Source organism: Schistocerca gregaria, chromosome X (assembly GCF_023897955.1).
Source record: "Schistocerca gregaria isolate iqSchGreg1 chromosome X, iqSchGreg1.2, whole genome shotgun sequence".
In the NCBI taxonomy this organism is placed as follows: Eukaryota; Metazoa; Arthropoda; class Insecta; order Orthoptera; family Acrididae; genus Schistocerca; species Schistocerca gregaria.
In genome coordinates this window covers 815,927,359-815,944,731 of record NC_064931.1, presented here as the reverse complement: position 1 = coordinate 815,944,731, position 17,373 = coordinate 815,927,359, and the positions used below count along the sequence as shown (strand labels likewise).

General features: G+C 41.7%; 1 protein-coding gene across 1 annotated transcript in view; it reads left to right on the top strand.

Annotated features, from left to right (window-relative positions):
* LOC126298335 (dynein axonemal heavy chain 5) overlaps positions 1-17,373 on the top strand; it is a gene marked incomplete at its 5' end in the record, with an annotated part of 791,472 nt that overhangs the window by 760,908 nt on the left and 13,191 nt on the right. Inside the window, one exon of the mRNA XM_049989632.1 lies at positions 16,127-16,339. Coding sequence (XP_049845589.1) covers positions 16,127-16,339 — 213 coding nt within the window. The remainder of the gene's footprint in view (positions 1-16,126; positions 16,340-17,373) is intronic.

Genomic DNA, 17,373 nt, shown 5'->3' with positions numbered 1-17,373 from the left:
CAACACCTTCTCCAATCCCATCTTGACTGGTTCACCGCTTGGTGCAACCAGTGGTTGCTCAAGGTCAATCCCTCCAAAACCCAGGCGATCATTGTAGGCAAAACCACCCCATCCTTCCGCCTCCTTGATTTCTATCTCACCATCTATGGCTGTCCTATCGCCCTCACCCCCACCCTTAAGTACCTTGTCGTCACCCTCGACCGTCGACTCTTCTCGACCCCCGATCTCCGGACAATCCAAGCCAAGGCACACTCCCGACGCTGTCTCCTCAAGCTCCTTTCCGGCCGTACATGGGGTCTGGACCCCTCCACCATACTCCACACCTATAAATCCCTCATTCGCCCTATCCTTTGTTACGCCCCCCCCTACCTTTTATAAATCCCTTCAAATCCTTGAACGCCATGCTCTCCGCCTTGCCTATCGCATCCGTCTCCCCTCCCCCACGCGGATCCTATACGATCTCATTCCGTTCCCCCACCTCCTCTTTTCCTTGAAAGGATGCGGATCCTGTACACCTCCTGCAAACTCGATCCTCCTCACCCGCTTTTCTCGCCCATCCTCTCCCACCCCCGCCCTCTGCCGCGCCTGTATTTCCACATCCCACCTGGTCTCCATTTCTCCACCCTCCTTACCCTCTCCCAAGGTGGCTTCCGCCAGCTCCCCCTCCCTGATGATGTCCTCCTCCCCTCCATCTACCCCTCCTATCAACTTTGATCCTCCTCCCCCACTTCCTGTGTCCTTTCCTTTAGGCACCCTCCCTCCCTTCCCCTCCCTTCTCTTTCCTTTTCCCCCGATACCCCTTCCTCCACCTCTCTTCCCCGGGCTTTCCCTCCCCCTTCCTCCCTGCCCCCTATCTCCTCTGCCCATGGCATCTCTGCTCTCCCCTCTACATCTCCCACCCCCACCCCTCCTCCTCTCTTGGCAGGTCCCCGGACTCGTACACGCTCAGTGGACTTTCGCGCGCCGGAGATCATCGCCATCAGTGTCTCGTGTGTGTGCCTTCGTTTTGTGTTTAGTGTTCTTTCGCCATCACGCCTCCACTGTTCACGTGTGCTGTCGCAGTCATCCGTGTTATGTGCGCCGTGTCAACAAGTGTTAGCGTTTTTGTCGTCCAGTGTGAATGGCTTCATGTTTATTGTTTTTTGTATCTACAAGTTTTGCCCGCCGTTTTTATTGTATTGTCTGTGTCACCTATATGTCATATTATTGTACCACTTAAGGCTGAAGAGCAGCGTAATATGCTGCTGACAGCCCGCCTGTATGAGGTGATTAAAATTACAATAAAGGAAAAACATGAGGTCTCTTCAGTTCCGGCATGATTGTGCACTCAATCTCACCTGAAGATGGCGGCCAGATAGTCCGCTGAAATATCGTGTTGTCGTCAGGACGATGGAACCCAGCTGCAAACCCGTGAAAATCATCAAAACGCAATTAGGCTTACATATGCAAACAGAGGGACATAACATTGGTAGCGTTAACGAACAACTAGAAAGCTTACACAAAGTTGAAAACAATAAGCGGTTAGACATTTATATTATGAAAAGCGAGAAACCAGATAAATTCTTCAATGAGGAAAAAGAGTTTGCAACAGAATCATATTTTAATATTTACGACGATCTATGTAGCTACGGTAGTTGCTGCGTCCTATACATACTCCAGCTGTTGAGGCGCCTTCACTGTGAGAGTGCCGCACTGTGCCGTCCAGGCCACGTCATTTCCTAACATCTGCTCAGCTAATATAAACACCCCGCTGAAGGAAGAAAAGCGTCATCGAGCTGCAGCAGATAAATGCCGTCTATGCCATATTATCTCTTCTACGTTATGGGTAGTGACGTAAACATATAGCTACCTCAACTGCTGCGCCATCAGGCATCGGAAATATGTTCATGCCATGAGACATATGTGGGAGGGAGTAATGTGTCGCAGCTGGAGAGACTTTTTCTTCTGGACACAGTCCATATTTGGCCTGTCTACTACGGTTAAATGTCCACACTACACCTGTCAGCCGCCCTTTTTCAGTAATCTTGCAAGTTGCGCTTTAAGAAACGATTTCAGGTTTCTCAACACGTTAATTCCTTTAGGTTCAAAAATGGTTCAAGTGGCTCTGAGCACTATGGGACTTAACTGCTGAGGTCATCAGTCCCCTAGAACTTAGAACTACTTAAACCTAACTAACCTAAGGACATCACACACATCCATGTGCGAGGCAGGATTCGAACCTGCGACTGTAGCAGTCGCGCGGTTCTGGACTGAAGCGCCTAGAACCGCTCGGCCACCGCAGCCGGCTTCCTTTAGGTATTACCCGTTATGACAGAAAACTTTGATGCATAGTATATCACATTAACAGGGTCCTAGAGTGAGATAATAAATGTTCCTCGTAGAAAATGGCTTAAGCTGGCTAATATTCTTAACAACTGTGGAAAAACAGGGATCTGCATAATAAATTTACTCCACCTCATATGGGAATGAGGGAGGGGATTGGTATAGAGTACAGCATGCATTGGTTTAAAAAATATAAGTATTGTTTGTTGCACATTTCATACGTCTAGACAGGCTCACACAGGTGCACACACACACACACACACACACACACACACACACACACACACACACACACACCATCGATTCCATAGTTAGAAATTCTTATAGTATGGTAATACCACCATCTTTAGCCAGTGGAGATGTAACAATTTTATCGTTTTTTTCAGTGACGTTCCTGCTCTCCTGATAGCCTTCCTCATGTACACAAAAGTCCTGTTCCATTTACATCCTGACACGTCTTTAGAACGTCTTGTCTTCCACTTTTAAAGCACATACAATAGTCATCATCCCAAATCTGTAACTATTACTTACATTATAGTCCTGCAGCTTCTGTATCAGATTCCAATAACTCTGTATAGTGTTCAGTTAGCAAGTTGCTAGTGTTGGCCAGGAATGCTAATGGTATGCGACAGAATTATATTTGTTGCCTTGCAATACATCATGATACAACATCGAGCAGTTACAGGCATAGTTAGTGCACTTGGTTCCTCTGGAGTACTATCCCCACATCGCAAAGCACTTGCAACCAGTTGATACACACCCACGAATCAACTGCAGCTATCAAGACTTCTATATGTTTTTATTTTTTTATTTATTTATTTAACCTGATCGATTAGGGCCATCAGGCCCTCTCTTACATAGGACCACAGTTTCATACATACAGCATCTTTTTTGTATCATAGTTACCTAAGAAATAACAATTACAATGTGACAAATAGTATTAAAAAGTGTCTGAAGTAAAGTAGTGAGTAAATAATACTGACTATGAACAGATAAAGTCAATATTGTCAGTACTACTACTACTACTACTACTGCTACAACTAAATAACACTAATAATAATAATAATAGTAATAATAATAGTGGCAGATATATAAAGAATTTATAGGTGTAAAAAATAGATGTTTTCTCACATAATGAGTTCTGGGGAGAGGAAATTTAAGGAGACTGCACCAGCTAAGAATATTAGGAAATGAGGAAGATCTGGTAGGCAAGAAGGATGCACAGGGGCAGCAAGGGCATACAGGCACAATGATAATCATTATTGTTGCTTTAGTGTATACACACGAAAGATCCAAGATGTACACATGTAATGGTCGGAGATAATAATAATCTCGATGAATTGACTTCAACCCCTTTGTAAACACATATGACCCAATTACGCTATTTTCGTATTTTGGTTTCTCTTGGGGGGGGGGGGGGGGAGGGGGTCTGTGTAGGGTAGGTCCAGGATAGCTTTCAGAAGGGGGTCCACCCACATTAGGTCCAGGATGTCGTTTACGGTCGACCCATAAGAGTTACGCTTGGTACACTGCTCGGCGTGGATCCACTTGCACTACATCCAGGAGAGAATCCAGAACTGGATCCACCAGTGTTAGGTCTGAGCTAGCAGCAACGGTGGAGCCAAGTGCATTACAGCCGGTGTAACATCTGGAGGTGGATCCACCAGTGTCATATCTGTGCTAACAGCTGGAGGTTGGTCCATCAGAGTCAGGTCAGGGGTAACAGCTGGAGGTGGGTTCTCCCATGTTACATACTGGGTAGCATCCAGAGATGGATCCCCCAGCATTAGGTCTGGGGGGTAACAGCCAGAATTGTGTCCACCTGCATTACAGCCAGGATAGCGTCCAGAGGTGGATCAACCACCATTAGGCCCAGTAGGGGAGGTCCTGGGGAGGCCGCTGTGAGAAACCAACTCACCAAACTGGCATGCTTACAGGGTGACAATTGTTGAACTATATGAAAAAAACGGTGTGCATACACTTTATTCAACATGTAAAGGTCACTACAGATATTCGGATTTAGATTATGACATGATCGATATGCCTGCCGTCATTGGCAATGATGTAGCGCAGACGAATAGCGAAATTTTGCAGAACGGCTGAAGCGTCGAAACATCTATGCTGTCGCTGACCTCCTGAACGACTGTTTGCAGTTCAGCAATGGCTGTGGGGTTATTGCAATACATCTTGTCTTTAATATAGCCCCACAGAAGAGGAGTTGCATGTGTTCAGATACGGAGAATACGGCGGCCAATTGAGGCCCATGTCAGTGGCCTCTGGGTACCCCAGAGCCAGAATGGAGTCCCCAAAGTGCTCCTCCAGGACATCCAACACTCTCCTGCTTCGATGGGGTCAAGCTCCGTCTTGCATGAACCATATCTTGTCGAAATAAGGATCACGTTGGATAATAGGAATGAAATCATCTTTCAAAATCTTCACGTACCATTTGGTAGTCACAATACCATCAAGGAATATCGCACCGATTATTCCGTGACTGGAAATTGCACACCACATAGTCACCCATTGAGGGCGAAGAGAAATGCGGATTCTCAGTCGCCCAAATGCGCCAATTTTGCTCATTGACGAACCCATCCAAATGAAAGTGAGCTTCGTCGCTAAACCAAACCATACTAATTTCTATCATGCCCCGTGGCCAGCCATGCAGTTTGAACGTCCTAACGCAAACCATTCAGGATTTTATTTAATATAGTTCAATAATTGTCACACAGTATGTGTGTACCTTGAACATTATTATTATCTCTATGTGTTACATATATACAGCCTACATCTTTAATGTGTAGATAGATAGAAGTTTTTATAGTTGCAGTTGATCAACGTGTCTGTGTCACCCAGTTACATGTTTGGCATTGTGAGATTTGCACACCAGAGTTACCACTACGGTAGAAGCAACTCGATGCTGTATTGGGGTGTATCGCATGGCAACATATTTAATTCTGTCACATACCATTATTCCTTACCAACATTAGTTTACAGATTTATTTGGGAAACGCATTATACAAAGAGAGTAATTGTAATCTGTGACAGAAGCATCAAGAATTTAATGTAAGTACCAGGTATAGATTTTGATTTTGGAATGATGAGACATTTACGTGCTTTAAAAGTGTAAAGACAAGACGTTCTAGAGACATGGTGTCAGGACATAACTATCGAAATGCCCTATACATCAGACCACGACTGCTGTGTGCAAGAAGAAGGCTACTATGTAAGTATTAATGTTAACATTAAACAAAGGTAAGATTGTTACATCGCCCTTTGCCAATACTACTTTACCATACTATAAGAATTTCTGTCTATGAAATGGACTTCGAGTGTGTGTGTGTGTGTGTGTGTGTGTGTGTGTGTGTGTGTGTGTGTGTGGCCTTGTGAGAGCCTGTCTAACGTATTAAATGGCAAAAACCAATATTTTTATTCTTTAAAGCTGTGTTTGCTGTACTCTACACAAATCCCCCACCTCCATCTATGTGGAGGAGAAAATTTATACTGCAGTTTCCTGTTATTCCACGGATGTTGAGAATATTAGTCAACTTAAGCCATTCTCTACGAGGAATGAAGAGGTGAGAGGAGGGGACTTACTTTATCGGTGACTTTTGCTTACTAAGACAGTGGGCACCATTGTCTTGGAACCCACCTTACCCTACTAGTGCTAACTGCATGTAATTCATACCATTTTATCTCTACTTAAAACAAATCCTTCTCGCTGGCAGAAGTTTGGCGCTTGGCCTCTGGGTAGTTGGTTCGAATCCTGATGATAGAAGAAATTCCAGTCATCAATATTTGGTTGGCTAGGGACTTAGAGGTGTCTATTTACAGTTTCTGATCACCAGGCCATGTGCTGATATGCTGAGTTAAATCCCAAACCTTTCGATAGTGACTTGTACAGAGAGGTCATCAAGACACTTCTGATGGTGGGCCATCTATCTGATGTCAATTTTACGATTCGTAGGACTATTTACAAACAGTAAGCTCAACCCTGTAACTTCGTTTCAGATTGATAATTATCTGTAACAACACAAACACGATGTTACACCTCACAAGCACTCAACTAAGAAATCCTCGCGATAAAGATAACCATCTTGTAAATTTCTAGTTTCATCATCTCCGTTTATTGATTCTTTCATTGACATTGCTACTGCAGATCTGTAGCTATGAGACATGAAGTAAAAAGATGACTGCTGGATATAAGGTCCACCTGTTACGCAAACAATTGTTTTTACATATAAACCCACAAACGTTTCAGCACCTTTATGTCACTGTCAGTGGGCACTCTTTATTTAGTTCTTAATGTCTACATTATTGTGTTATTTAATACTCTCCCTAAATTATTGGATATAGGTATCTCTTCATAGCTAGCATTCAAACATCCGTTCTCAACTGCATTTTCATGTGTTGGTGGGATGCATACAAAGACACACCACACTTAATTTTACGGAAATTAACTCATAAATAACACTTTTCCACTGTCCAAAACACAGTGTTGATGTTGCTGCAGTGTTTCCAGCCCCTGTCCTGTAGCAGTTAGTTACATCTGTGAAGACCTTGCTAGCTCAGCATTGCAGAATAGTCGCATCTGTGAAAGCCATGCTAGGTCAGTGTAAGTTACTGCCTGCAAGTGCAGCTGGGGTGTTTCATTACAGATTTCAATTTCACGACACAAACAGCTATATATTACTGAACTGTCTGTGCCACCTCCTCTTTTTCACTAACAGCTCGTAAATGGAGATGTCTCAGTTCTCCAGTATCACTGTCTGTATTCAACCAGTGTCACAGACTGTCTATTAAAAAATTTGGAAACTTTTCAGGTTTGTGATTCCAGATGGGCATTAAAATAAATTTTGAAACTTTGCTTCAAAATTACTTTTATCCATTGAAAATTCCAAAAGTGATTACAGACAAACATGCCATGATAAATGTCGACTTAAACAACTATAATTATTGTTTCAAAAAGTCAGTTATAATTGTTTTGTAACATGAGAAACACCATGTGAGCCGTTTGTCTAATTATCTTCCTTTTCCAGGTGCACTAACCTTTACAGACATTTCATTTCCTAGAAGTCTGAAACACATGGATATATTTGACAAGAACAACAAAAATGTCTCTGTTCATGTGCCTAGCATAAGTGGATGGTTAAAGAAGGGGAAAAAATCTACCATATGTCATATATTTAGACACTGAATGCTTGCTACGACTAGGTGTAAATGACGACACGCATGTGCACAGATCATATATTATTTTTTTCCACGTGTATTGTAGGTACAGTGAGAATTGTTCAGACTATCATCTGTATCAAGGTACTCACTGTGTGGAATAGCTCAGAAAACAGCTTTTTATGATAGCTGAGTGCATAAAAATTACTTGCTGTGGAAGTAGCATTTAGAGCAGCAGCCACTTGCCATATTTGTGACGAACGCTTCAAGGAAACTAATGATAAACACAAAGATAATTCTCAGTTTACAGGCAGATTTCTAGGACCTAGACATGACAGCTGTAATTTAAATTCTGAACCTAAAATTACAATTTCTATTGTATTGCACAAGCTAACAAATTACAATGCTCACTTTATTAGTATGAACTTATGTGAGCAAGTGGAAGAAACTGGGCACAATAAAATGGCTGAAAATAAATACAACCACGATTTTTTGTGATTTAGACAAATATGGAAAGATATAAAATATTTACTAAATCTACCTCAGTGGAACGTCATTGCGATATAAAATTTCTATTTATAGACTCCGTGAACTCTCTGGCATGTTCTCTGGAAAAATATGTATCATATTTAAAACCTGATGGATTGAAAGTAACAAGAAAGTAATTCCCCAATAGTGAACAATTTAATTTGATTAATAAGAAAAGTGTGTTCACATATGAGTATGTAACTGCCAAATCTGTTTCTCGGATGAAGGTGCCTTTCTATATGAGTATGTAATCGAAAATCTGTTTTGTAGATGAACAGTTGCCATCAACTGAAGCATTAAACAGCTTGCTGTCTGGTAAAACTACTACCGAACAATATAAATACCAAATAGTATGCACGGTATGGTGTTTGAATGCAAGACCTTAGGAGATTACTACGAATTATATTTGTGTTACTATTAACCTGTTGTTGTGGTTGTTGTGGTCTTCAGTCCTGAGACTGATTTGATGCAGCTCTTCATGCTACTCTTTCCTGTGCAAGCTTCATAATCTCCCAGTACCTACTGCAACCTACATCCTCCTGTATCTGTTTAGTGTATTAATCTCTTGGTCTCTCTCTACGACTTTTACTCTACACGCTGCCCTCCAACACTAAATTGGTGATCCCTTGATGCCTCAGAATATATCCCACCAACCGATCCCTTCTCCTAGTCAAGTTGTGCCACAAATTTCCCTTCTCTCTAATTCTATTGAATATCTCCTCATTATTTATATGATCTACCCATCTAATCTTCAGCATTTTTCTGTAGCACCACATTTCGAAAGCTTCTATTCTCTTATTTCTAAACTATTTATCGTCCACGTTTCACTTCCATACATGGCTACACTCCATACAAATTCTTTCAGAAACGACTTCCTGACACTTAAATCTATACTCAATGTTAACAAATTTCTCTTCTTCAGAAACGCTTTCCTTGCCATTGCCAGTCTACATTTTATATCCTCTCTACTTCGACCATCATCAGGTATTTAGCTCCCCAAATAGCAAAACTCGTTTACTACTTTAAGCCTCTCATTTCCTAATCTAATTCCCACAGCATCACCCGAATTAATTCGACTACATTCCATTATCCTCTTTTTGCTTCTGTTGATGATCATCTAATATCCTCCTTTCAAGACCCTGTCCATTCCGTTCAGCTGCTCTTCCAAGTCCTTTGCTGTCTGTGACAGAATTACGATGTCATCGGCGAACCTCAAAGTTTTTATTTCTTCTCCATGGATTTTAATTCCTACTCCGAATTTTTCTTTTGTTTGCTGTACTGCTTGCTCAATATACAGATTGAATAACATCGAGGAGAGGCTACAACCCTGTCCCACTCCCTTCTCAACCACTGCTTCCCTTTTATGTCCCTCGACTCTTATAACTGCCAGCTGGTTTCTGTGCAAATTTTAAATAGCCTTTCGCTCCCTGTATTTTACCCCTGCTACCTTCAGAATTTTATAGAGAGTATTCCACTTAACATTGTCAAAAGCTTTGTCTAAGTCTACAAATGCTAGAAACGAAGGTTTGTCTTTCCTTAATGTTTTCTAAGATAAGTCGTAGGGTCAGTATTGCCTCACGTGTTCCAACATTTCTACGGAACCCAAACCGATTTTCCCCAAGATCGGCTTCTACCAGTTTTTCCATTCGTCTGTAAAGAATTCGTGCTAGTATTATGGAGCCGTTGTTTTTTAAACTGATGGTTAGGTAATTTTCACATCTGTCAACACCTTCTTTCTTTGAGATCCTAATTATTATACTCTTCTAGAAGTCTGAGGGTATTTCGCCTGTCTCATACATCTTGCTCACTAGATGATAAAGTTTTGGTAGGCTTGACTCTCCCAAGGCTGTCAGTAGTTCTAATGGAATGTTGTCTACTCCGGGGGCCTTGTTTCGACTTAGACCTTCCAGTGCTCTGTCAAACTCTTCAAGCAGTATCATATCTCCTATTTCATCTTCATCTACATTCTTTTCCATTTCTGTAATATTGTCCTCAAGAACATCGCCCTTATATAGACCCTCTATATACTCCTTCCACGTTTCTGCTTTCCCTTCTTTGCTTAGAACTGGGTTTCCACCTGAGCTCTTGATATTCATGCAAGTGGTTCTCTTTTCTCCAAAGGTCTCTTTAATTTTCCTGTAGACAGTATCTATCTTACCCCTAGTGATATGCGCCTCTACATCCTTATATTTGTCCTCTAGCCATCCCTGCTTGGCCATTTTGCACTTCCTGTCGATCTCATTTTTGAGACATTTGTATTCCTTTTTGCCTGCTTCATTTACTGCATTTTTATATTTTCTCCTTTCATCAATTAAATTCAATATTTCTTCTGTTACCCAAGGATTTCTACTAGCCCTCGTCTTTTTACCTACTTGATCCTCTGCTGCCTTCACTATTTCATCCCTCTTCTTCTACTGTATTTCTTTCCCCCATTCTTGTCAATCGTTCCATAATGCACTCCCTGAAGCTCGCTACAACCTCTGGTTCTTTCACTTTATTCAGGTCCCATCTCCTCAAATACCCACCTTTTTGCAGTTTCTTCAGTTTTAATCTACAGTTCATAACCCATAGATTGTGGTCAGAGTCCACATCTGCCCCTGGAAACGTCTTACAATTTCAAACCTGGTTCCTGAATCTCTGTCTTACCATTATATAATCTATCTGAGACCTTCCAGTATCTCCAGGCTTCCTCCATGTATACAACCTTCTTTCATGATTCTTGAACCTAGTGTTAGCTGTGATTAAGTTAACCTCTGTGCAAAATTCTACCAGGCTGCTTCCTCTTTCATTTCTTTCTCCCATTCCATATTCACCTACTACGTATCCTTCTCTTACTTTTCCTGCTATCGAGTTCCAGTCACCCATGACAATTAAATTTTCGTCTCCCTTCACTATCTGAATAATTTCTTTTATCTCGTCTTACATTTCCTCAATCCTTTCGTCATCTGCGGAACTAGTTGGCATATAAACTTTTATTACTGTGGTAGGCGTGGGCTTAGTATCCATCTTTGCCACAATAATGCGTTCACTGTGCTGTTTGTAGTAGCTTACCCGCATTCCTGTTTTCCTATTCATTATTAAACCTACTCCTGCATTACCCCTATTTGATTTTGTGTTTATAACCCTGTAGTCACCTGACCAGACTATATCTAACTTTAACCTATCCATTTCCCTTTTTAAAGTTTCTAACCTACCTGCCCGATTAAGGGATCTGACATTCCACGCTCCGATCCGTAGAACGCCAGTTTCCTTTCTCCTGATAACAACGTCCTCCTGAGTAGTCCCCTACCGGAGATTCGAATGGGGGACTATTTTACCTGCGGAATATTTTACCCAAGAGGACGCCATCATCATTTAACCATACAGTAAAGCTGCATGCCCTCGGGAAAAATTACGGCTGTAGTTTCCCCTTGCTTTCAGCCGTTCGCAGTACCAGCACAGCAAGGCCGTGCCGTTTTGGTTAGTGTTACAAGGCTAGATCAGTCAGTCATCCAGACTCTTGCCCCTGCAACTACTGGAAAGGCTGTTGCCCCTCTTCGTTGCCCCTCTTCAGGAACCACACGTTTGTCTGGCCTCTCAACAGATACACCTCCGTTCTGGTTGCACCTACGGTACGGCTATCTGTATTGCTGAGGCATGTAAGCCTCCCCACCAACGGCAAGGTCAATGGTTCATGTGAGGGAAATTTGCACACAAGCTGTCTTAAAATGTACAAACTGGATCCAGCCCATTATGTAACTTCACCCAGTTTAGCGTGGGATGCCTTGTTGGATACTACTAATTTAAAATTGTAATTTATAACAGACATATAACAATTACAATTTGTTTAGTGTGGCATCAAATGTGATATTGTTATTGGTCACATACACATAATGTTGTAAACAATCGGTCCATGGCTGATTATGACGAAAATAACATAAATCGTACTGTATATCTCAACGTAAATAGTCTCTACAGCTGGGGAATGATTCAGTTACTTCCCACTCTCTGATTTTCCATGGCTGTCTATGGACAGTTTTGACGCAATGAGCATACCAGACGCGAATTAGACCCTGAATATCCAGGAACGTCACTCCAGTCTGCCATTATGCCCAGAGAAAATGATACCAACACCAATCATCATCAAGCTAGGAGTTCCAAAGAAACTGATTTACAAATTATATGATATAAATTCTTCTTCTTTATGATGAGTGCAGTGGGGAGAGTAAGTTAAATAATCACCTAAAATCTGTAAGTGAGGAGGTGGAAAATAGGAAGTGAATAAACAAACACAATTTTAAAAAAAGATAGGTGTGGTACTTTCCACATCAAATCATCCAGCACAATTTTATGCTCTTCTTCTCCCTATGTTAGAATGTCCGACTTGTTATCTGTGGGTCTTCGAATTAGAATCAGCTCTTGCTTAGCGGTCATCAGAATTCGATTGCTGTCTTCAAAGAGACCCGTGAGCGGAGGCATGCACTTAAGAAGTTATCTATCGATCCGTATACGAATCACCCTGCATTTTGTAGAGCATTCAGAGCCGATGTTGTTGCAGAGGCGTATGCCATGAGCGTGGATGTGATCCCCATCTTTCTGGTGAGGTTATTTCAACTCAGTTAAGCTCACATTTTATTTATTGAAACAGCAAGGAGAATGCATCACTTGTAAGGCGTGAATTTACAGGTTGGCGGTGGCTTTCTTAGGTGTAAATATCCCCTCCAAATATAGGAAGCTCTCGCTTGGAAGTGTCAGTACTTGTTGATGCTGAATAATAATTCATACCTTATCATTATTATTAAACATTTCTGAGGCAGAAGGTTAGTGGGAACGATACTCCTGCCTCATGATACGCTCATCTTATTGAACTGGATTCGTTACTTTGAGTGATGTCATTGCAAGGTTTCAGTCCGATGGATTTAATATACTCGTAATTCTCGCGTGTAATCGCGTTCTGCTTTCCGTACAAAGTGGTCTTCTGATGATTATGTAAGCCATATTTATACTTAATATCCATAATTTTGCTTCAGATGAAGACACACTATAATTTTTCCACCGAGAAGATCAACTGCCTTCGCATTCTGAGCTACGATATCCAGCTCGAGATGATCTAATACCTGAACAATCACAGGAAGATATATTACATTATGGGAATCTGTGCAATTTTACAACCAGGGCCCACTCTATAGCCGGCCGGTGTGGCCGTGCGGTTCTAGGCGCTTCAGTCTGGAACCGCGTGACCGCTACGGTCGCAGGTTCGAATCCTGCTTAGGGCATGGATGTGTGTGATGTCCTTTGGTTAGTTAGGTTTAAGTAGTTCTAAGTTCTCGGGGACTGATGACCACAGATGTTAAGTCCCATAGTGCTCAGAGCCATTTGAGCCCGCTCTATAAAAGAATGCATACATAATATGGACTAATCTGTCGTTAAGGTACGAGTTCGTCATGATATTACACTTTACACGAATCGTATTGACTGGTAGTGTGTCCACTCGTTGATTTGACTCGTAAATTTTATCAGTATTATGCTGCAGCGCTTGTCCCCTCGACAAAATTTGTGGCGATCCTGTTGAACGTTTGTCGCTATAATCCACTATCTCTTCGGTGGTTTTACTCTGTTTTAAACGTATCATCGTTTGCATATAGCTGAAATCCTATTATAAATTGTTTTATGTGCCCATTTAGATCGTCAGTGTCGTACATGCCAGGAGGTATTACGACGACATCCCTACTCCTTACATGCAGTTTATTATTTATCTCAGTAACATTAGCTACGCTGTTGAGTGTTTCCAGGCCGATCAGTGCTATACTCCACTTCCACCTGCTCAGATTTACAGGAGGAAAGTAATTCACTTTTAATTTCGACTAACGTTCTTTTAGAGTTAGAATGAACGACATCGCATCTTAGCCTCGAATGATGCAGTGACATGCATACTGCTTGTTTTTATGCAGTTGTCAGGAGAAACACTAGGCGGAAATATCCACAGAGTTACGAACATCTCAGCACGCTTTCGCCATCAACAATACCGTCACCATGCATCTATTTCAGAATCTCTAGCGTTTGAAGCATGCAGTACTCACCGTTGCGTGTAATTCAGATGTGTCTTGCTACCGTAAAAATGGAGACAGGCGCCATACATACAGCAAATAACTGAATTTTTTCGTCAATTTTATGGTGAAATCATCGAATATTGTGCCAAAGTCAATTAAATCTCCACCTAAACAAGTGTAAACTGACTCTGCAGGTATGATCTTAAGCTAGTTACAACGAATATTGTACTAAAAGACCCCGCCACACTACGTCAATTAGAAAGACATCGAAACAATATTGAAAACATCGAATATTGTACTGAAATCACTGAAAATTTGGATCTACAGTAGTGTAAACCTTCCTATCCAGATGCTTTCGAAACGAATATTGTACCTCATCACTGAGTTTTGCGTTGCAAATAGCGAATATAGTACCGATATCAATTAAATTTGCACCTAAATAATTGCAAACCCACTTTCTAAGTGTGATCTTATGCTTTTTAAAAATGAATATTGTACCGAGAATATTGAATTCCGCCATATCGGTCCACCTGTTTTCACACCCAATATAGTGTCGTGATTATGTGTTGCATGGACTGGACAAACGCCTGATGGTTTATTTATTTAATCGTATGGCTAGGACCCCTCGCCGGCAGGCAGTTCGCTGAGTGCCAGTCTTTCTATTTGACGCCACTTCGGCGACATGAAGTGGGTGAGGATGAGAGGATAATGACGAGGACAGCACAACACCCAGTCCCTGGGCGGAGAAAATTCCCCGACCGAGCAGGGAATCGAACCTGGGCCCAGAGGATTGACAATCCGTCACGCTGACGATTCAACTACCGGGGGCGGACATCCTGATGGTTTCAAAGGAATGAAATACATGTTGATGTTATTCTGTCTCCAGAAAGGACAGAATTGAACATCCGACTAGCACTAGCGCTATAGACCTTCGGTTGTATGCATCAACTCAACGATACTTCACATAGTAGATTTTGCATTTCTACTATAATTTCGAACTCGCAGAACAAGTGTAGTTCTGACATGTTATACGACTATCCACTGAATCATCACGTTAAGGTGCTCTCATCAATGCACAGATACAAAACCACAGCAGCTAGAAAACTAAGAGTTCCACACACACTTTGACGAACATTGATATAACGGCTTGTTTATGGTTCCCAGAAACATTTGACGAACAGTGATATAACGGCTTATTTATGGTTCCAAGAAATCTAAGTCTTGTTCAAATACTCAAGTGTGTGTGAATTCCTAAGTGACCAAACTGCTGAGGTCATCGCCGGCCGCTGGTGGCCGAGCGGTTCTAGGCGCTACAGTCTGGAACCGCGCGACCGCTACGGTGGCAGGTTCGAATCCTGCCTCGGGCATGTGATGTCCTTAAGTTAGTTAGGTTTAAGTAGTTCTAAGTTCTAGGGGACTGATGACCTCAGATGTTAAATCCCATAGTGCTCAGAACAATTTTTTGCTGAGGTCATCGGTCCCTAGACTTACAGACTACTTAAACTAACTTAATGTAACTTATGCTAAGAACAACACACACACACACATCCCGGGGGAGGACTCGAACTCCGGCGGAAGGGGCCGCGCAATCTGTGACATAGCGCCTCTAACCGCGTTGCCATTCCGCGCGGCAAATCTAATTCTTCCATCCATCCACAAAAGTTAGTAGCAACTAACTAGTAAAGAAATAGGTGTGTATTTATTGCTTTTCAGAGATTCAATATATATAACCGCGCTAAATCCACATCGTCATAAAAATTCGTACTGTAATTATATTGAGAGAACATCGCCATACACTAAATTTTTGTCACTTGGATTACCTCCTATACGAGTTTAATGTTTACGAAAAAGTGAAATTACGTTCCTTAGGATTTGTTTTTTTACTTTTGATGGACAACAACTTTATCTTCAACGCAATTCTCAAAGGTTTGTCTTTTCTTTCTACAGTGACTTGGATTATTTCGTAGTAAATTAAGGTGACGGTGTCTACACGTATCTACTTTGTATTGCTGCTACACTGTGGACTGTACGTAGTGACAGTAATGAAGATAATTGTGAAGTTGATGTTTGTTACTTTGCAGGTGAAAGAAGCATTACAGAGAATGGGTGCGCTTCTGCCCATGAACATATTCCTCCGTCAAGAAATAGACCGCATCCAGCGCGTCATTCGTACAGTGCAGACAACGCTATGTGACCTGAAGCTTGCTATTGATGGAACGATCGTCATGAGCCAGGGACTTCGTCAGTCGCTGGATGCTATGTACGACGCCCGTATTCCGGAAAGCTGGCAGAAGGTATGACGTGAACAACGTTACAAACATAATCTGTTGTTATGCTTCTTGTTACCTGTAGCTAAGATATCAACAAATATTCTCATCTGCACACAGAAGTGCACTTTTAATTTGCGTCATTTATTGCTGCCTAAAATTTGTGTTTAAACCTTTCAGTAATACACTGGTAATGAAAGTTCTTGACACTAACTTCATATTAATGAATATGTCTCTAGCAGGATGGGAAGACTTTTTTGTGCCACTCTTTGGATTTACCCGCATGAACGTGGCCACTGTCGCTGCCTTGCATGATCTAAAAACATACCGATATCATATCTTGAAACAACGTAAGCGGAAATAGAGGGAAGCATATTAATGTGATATCATTAGGGTCGACGGTACGAAAAGTCGTACCGGAATTTCGTTAGAAACAAACTTGGAATAACAGTTTCCATTCAGAACTTAGAAGATCCTGAACTTAAATTAATGTAAATGTATTTTGAATTAAATACGAGATTCGTTTGAAAAGTCCGTGCAAAACCCGAGAAACGGCACCACCAATGCGTATCGAGGTCATTTTTAGTTAGTAGCATCTTTGGAAAGAACGCACACCAAGTTTCAGCCATATTGATCTATTTCTTTGTGTTTGGCATCCGTGTGAATCAAGGAAGTCGCGTGATTGTCAAAAAATGAACGAAAAAGAATATCGAGGGGTGATTAAAGATTACTTTATGAAAGGCAAAACGCCTCAGGGGACTAAAGAGAAGCTTGACAAACATTACGGTGACTCTGCACCTTCGATTACAACAGTTTCTAAGTGGTTTCAAAATTTTCGGAGTGGCTATAGGGGTACAAGTGGTGCTTAACGTTCTGGGCGCCCTGTGGAGGTTATGACTCCAGAAATCATTGATAAAATTCATGATATGATGATGGATGACAGAAGAGTTAAGGTGCGTGAGATTACTAGTGTTGTGGGCATCTCGGGTGAACGGGTACATAATATTTTGCATAAACATTTGGACATGAGAAAGCTATCCGCAAGATGGGTTTCGCGATTG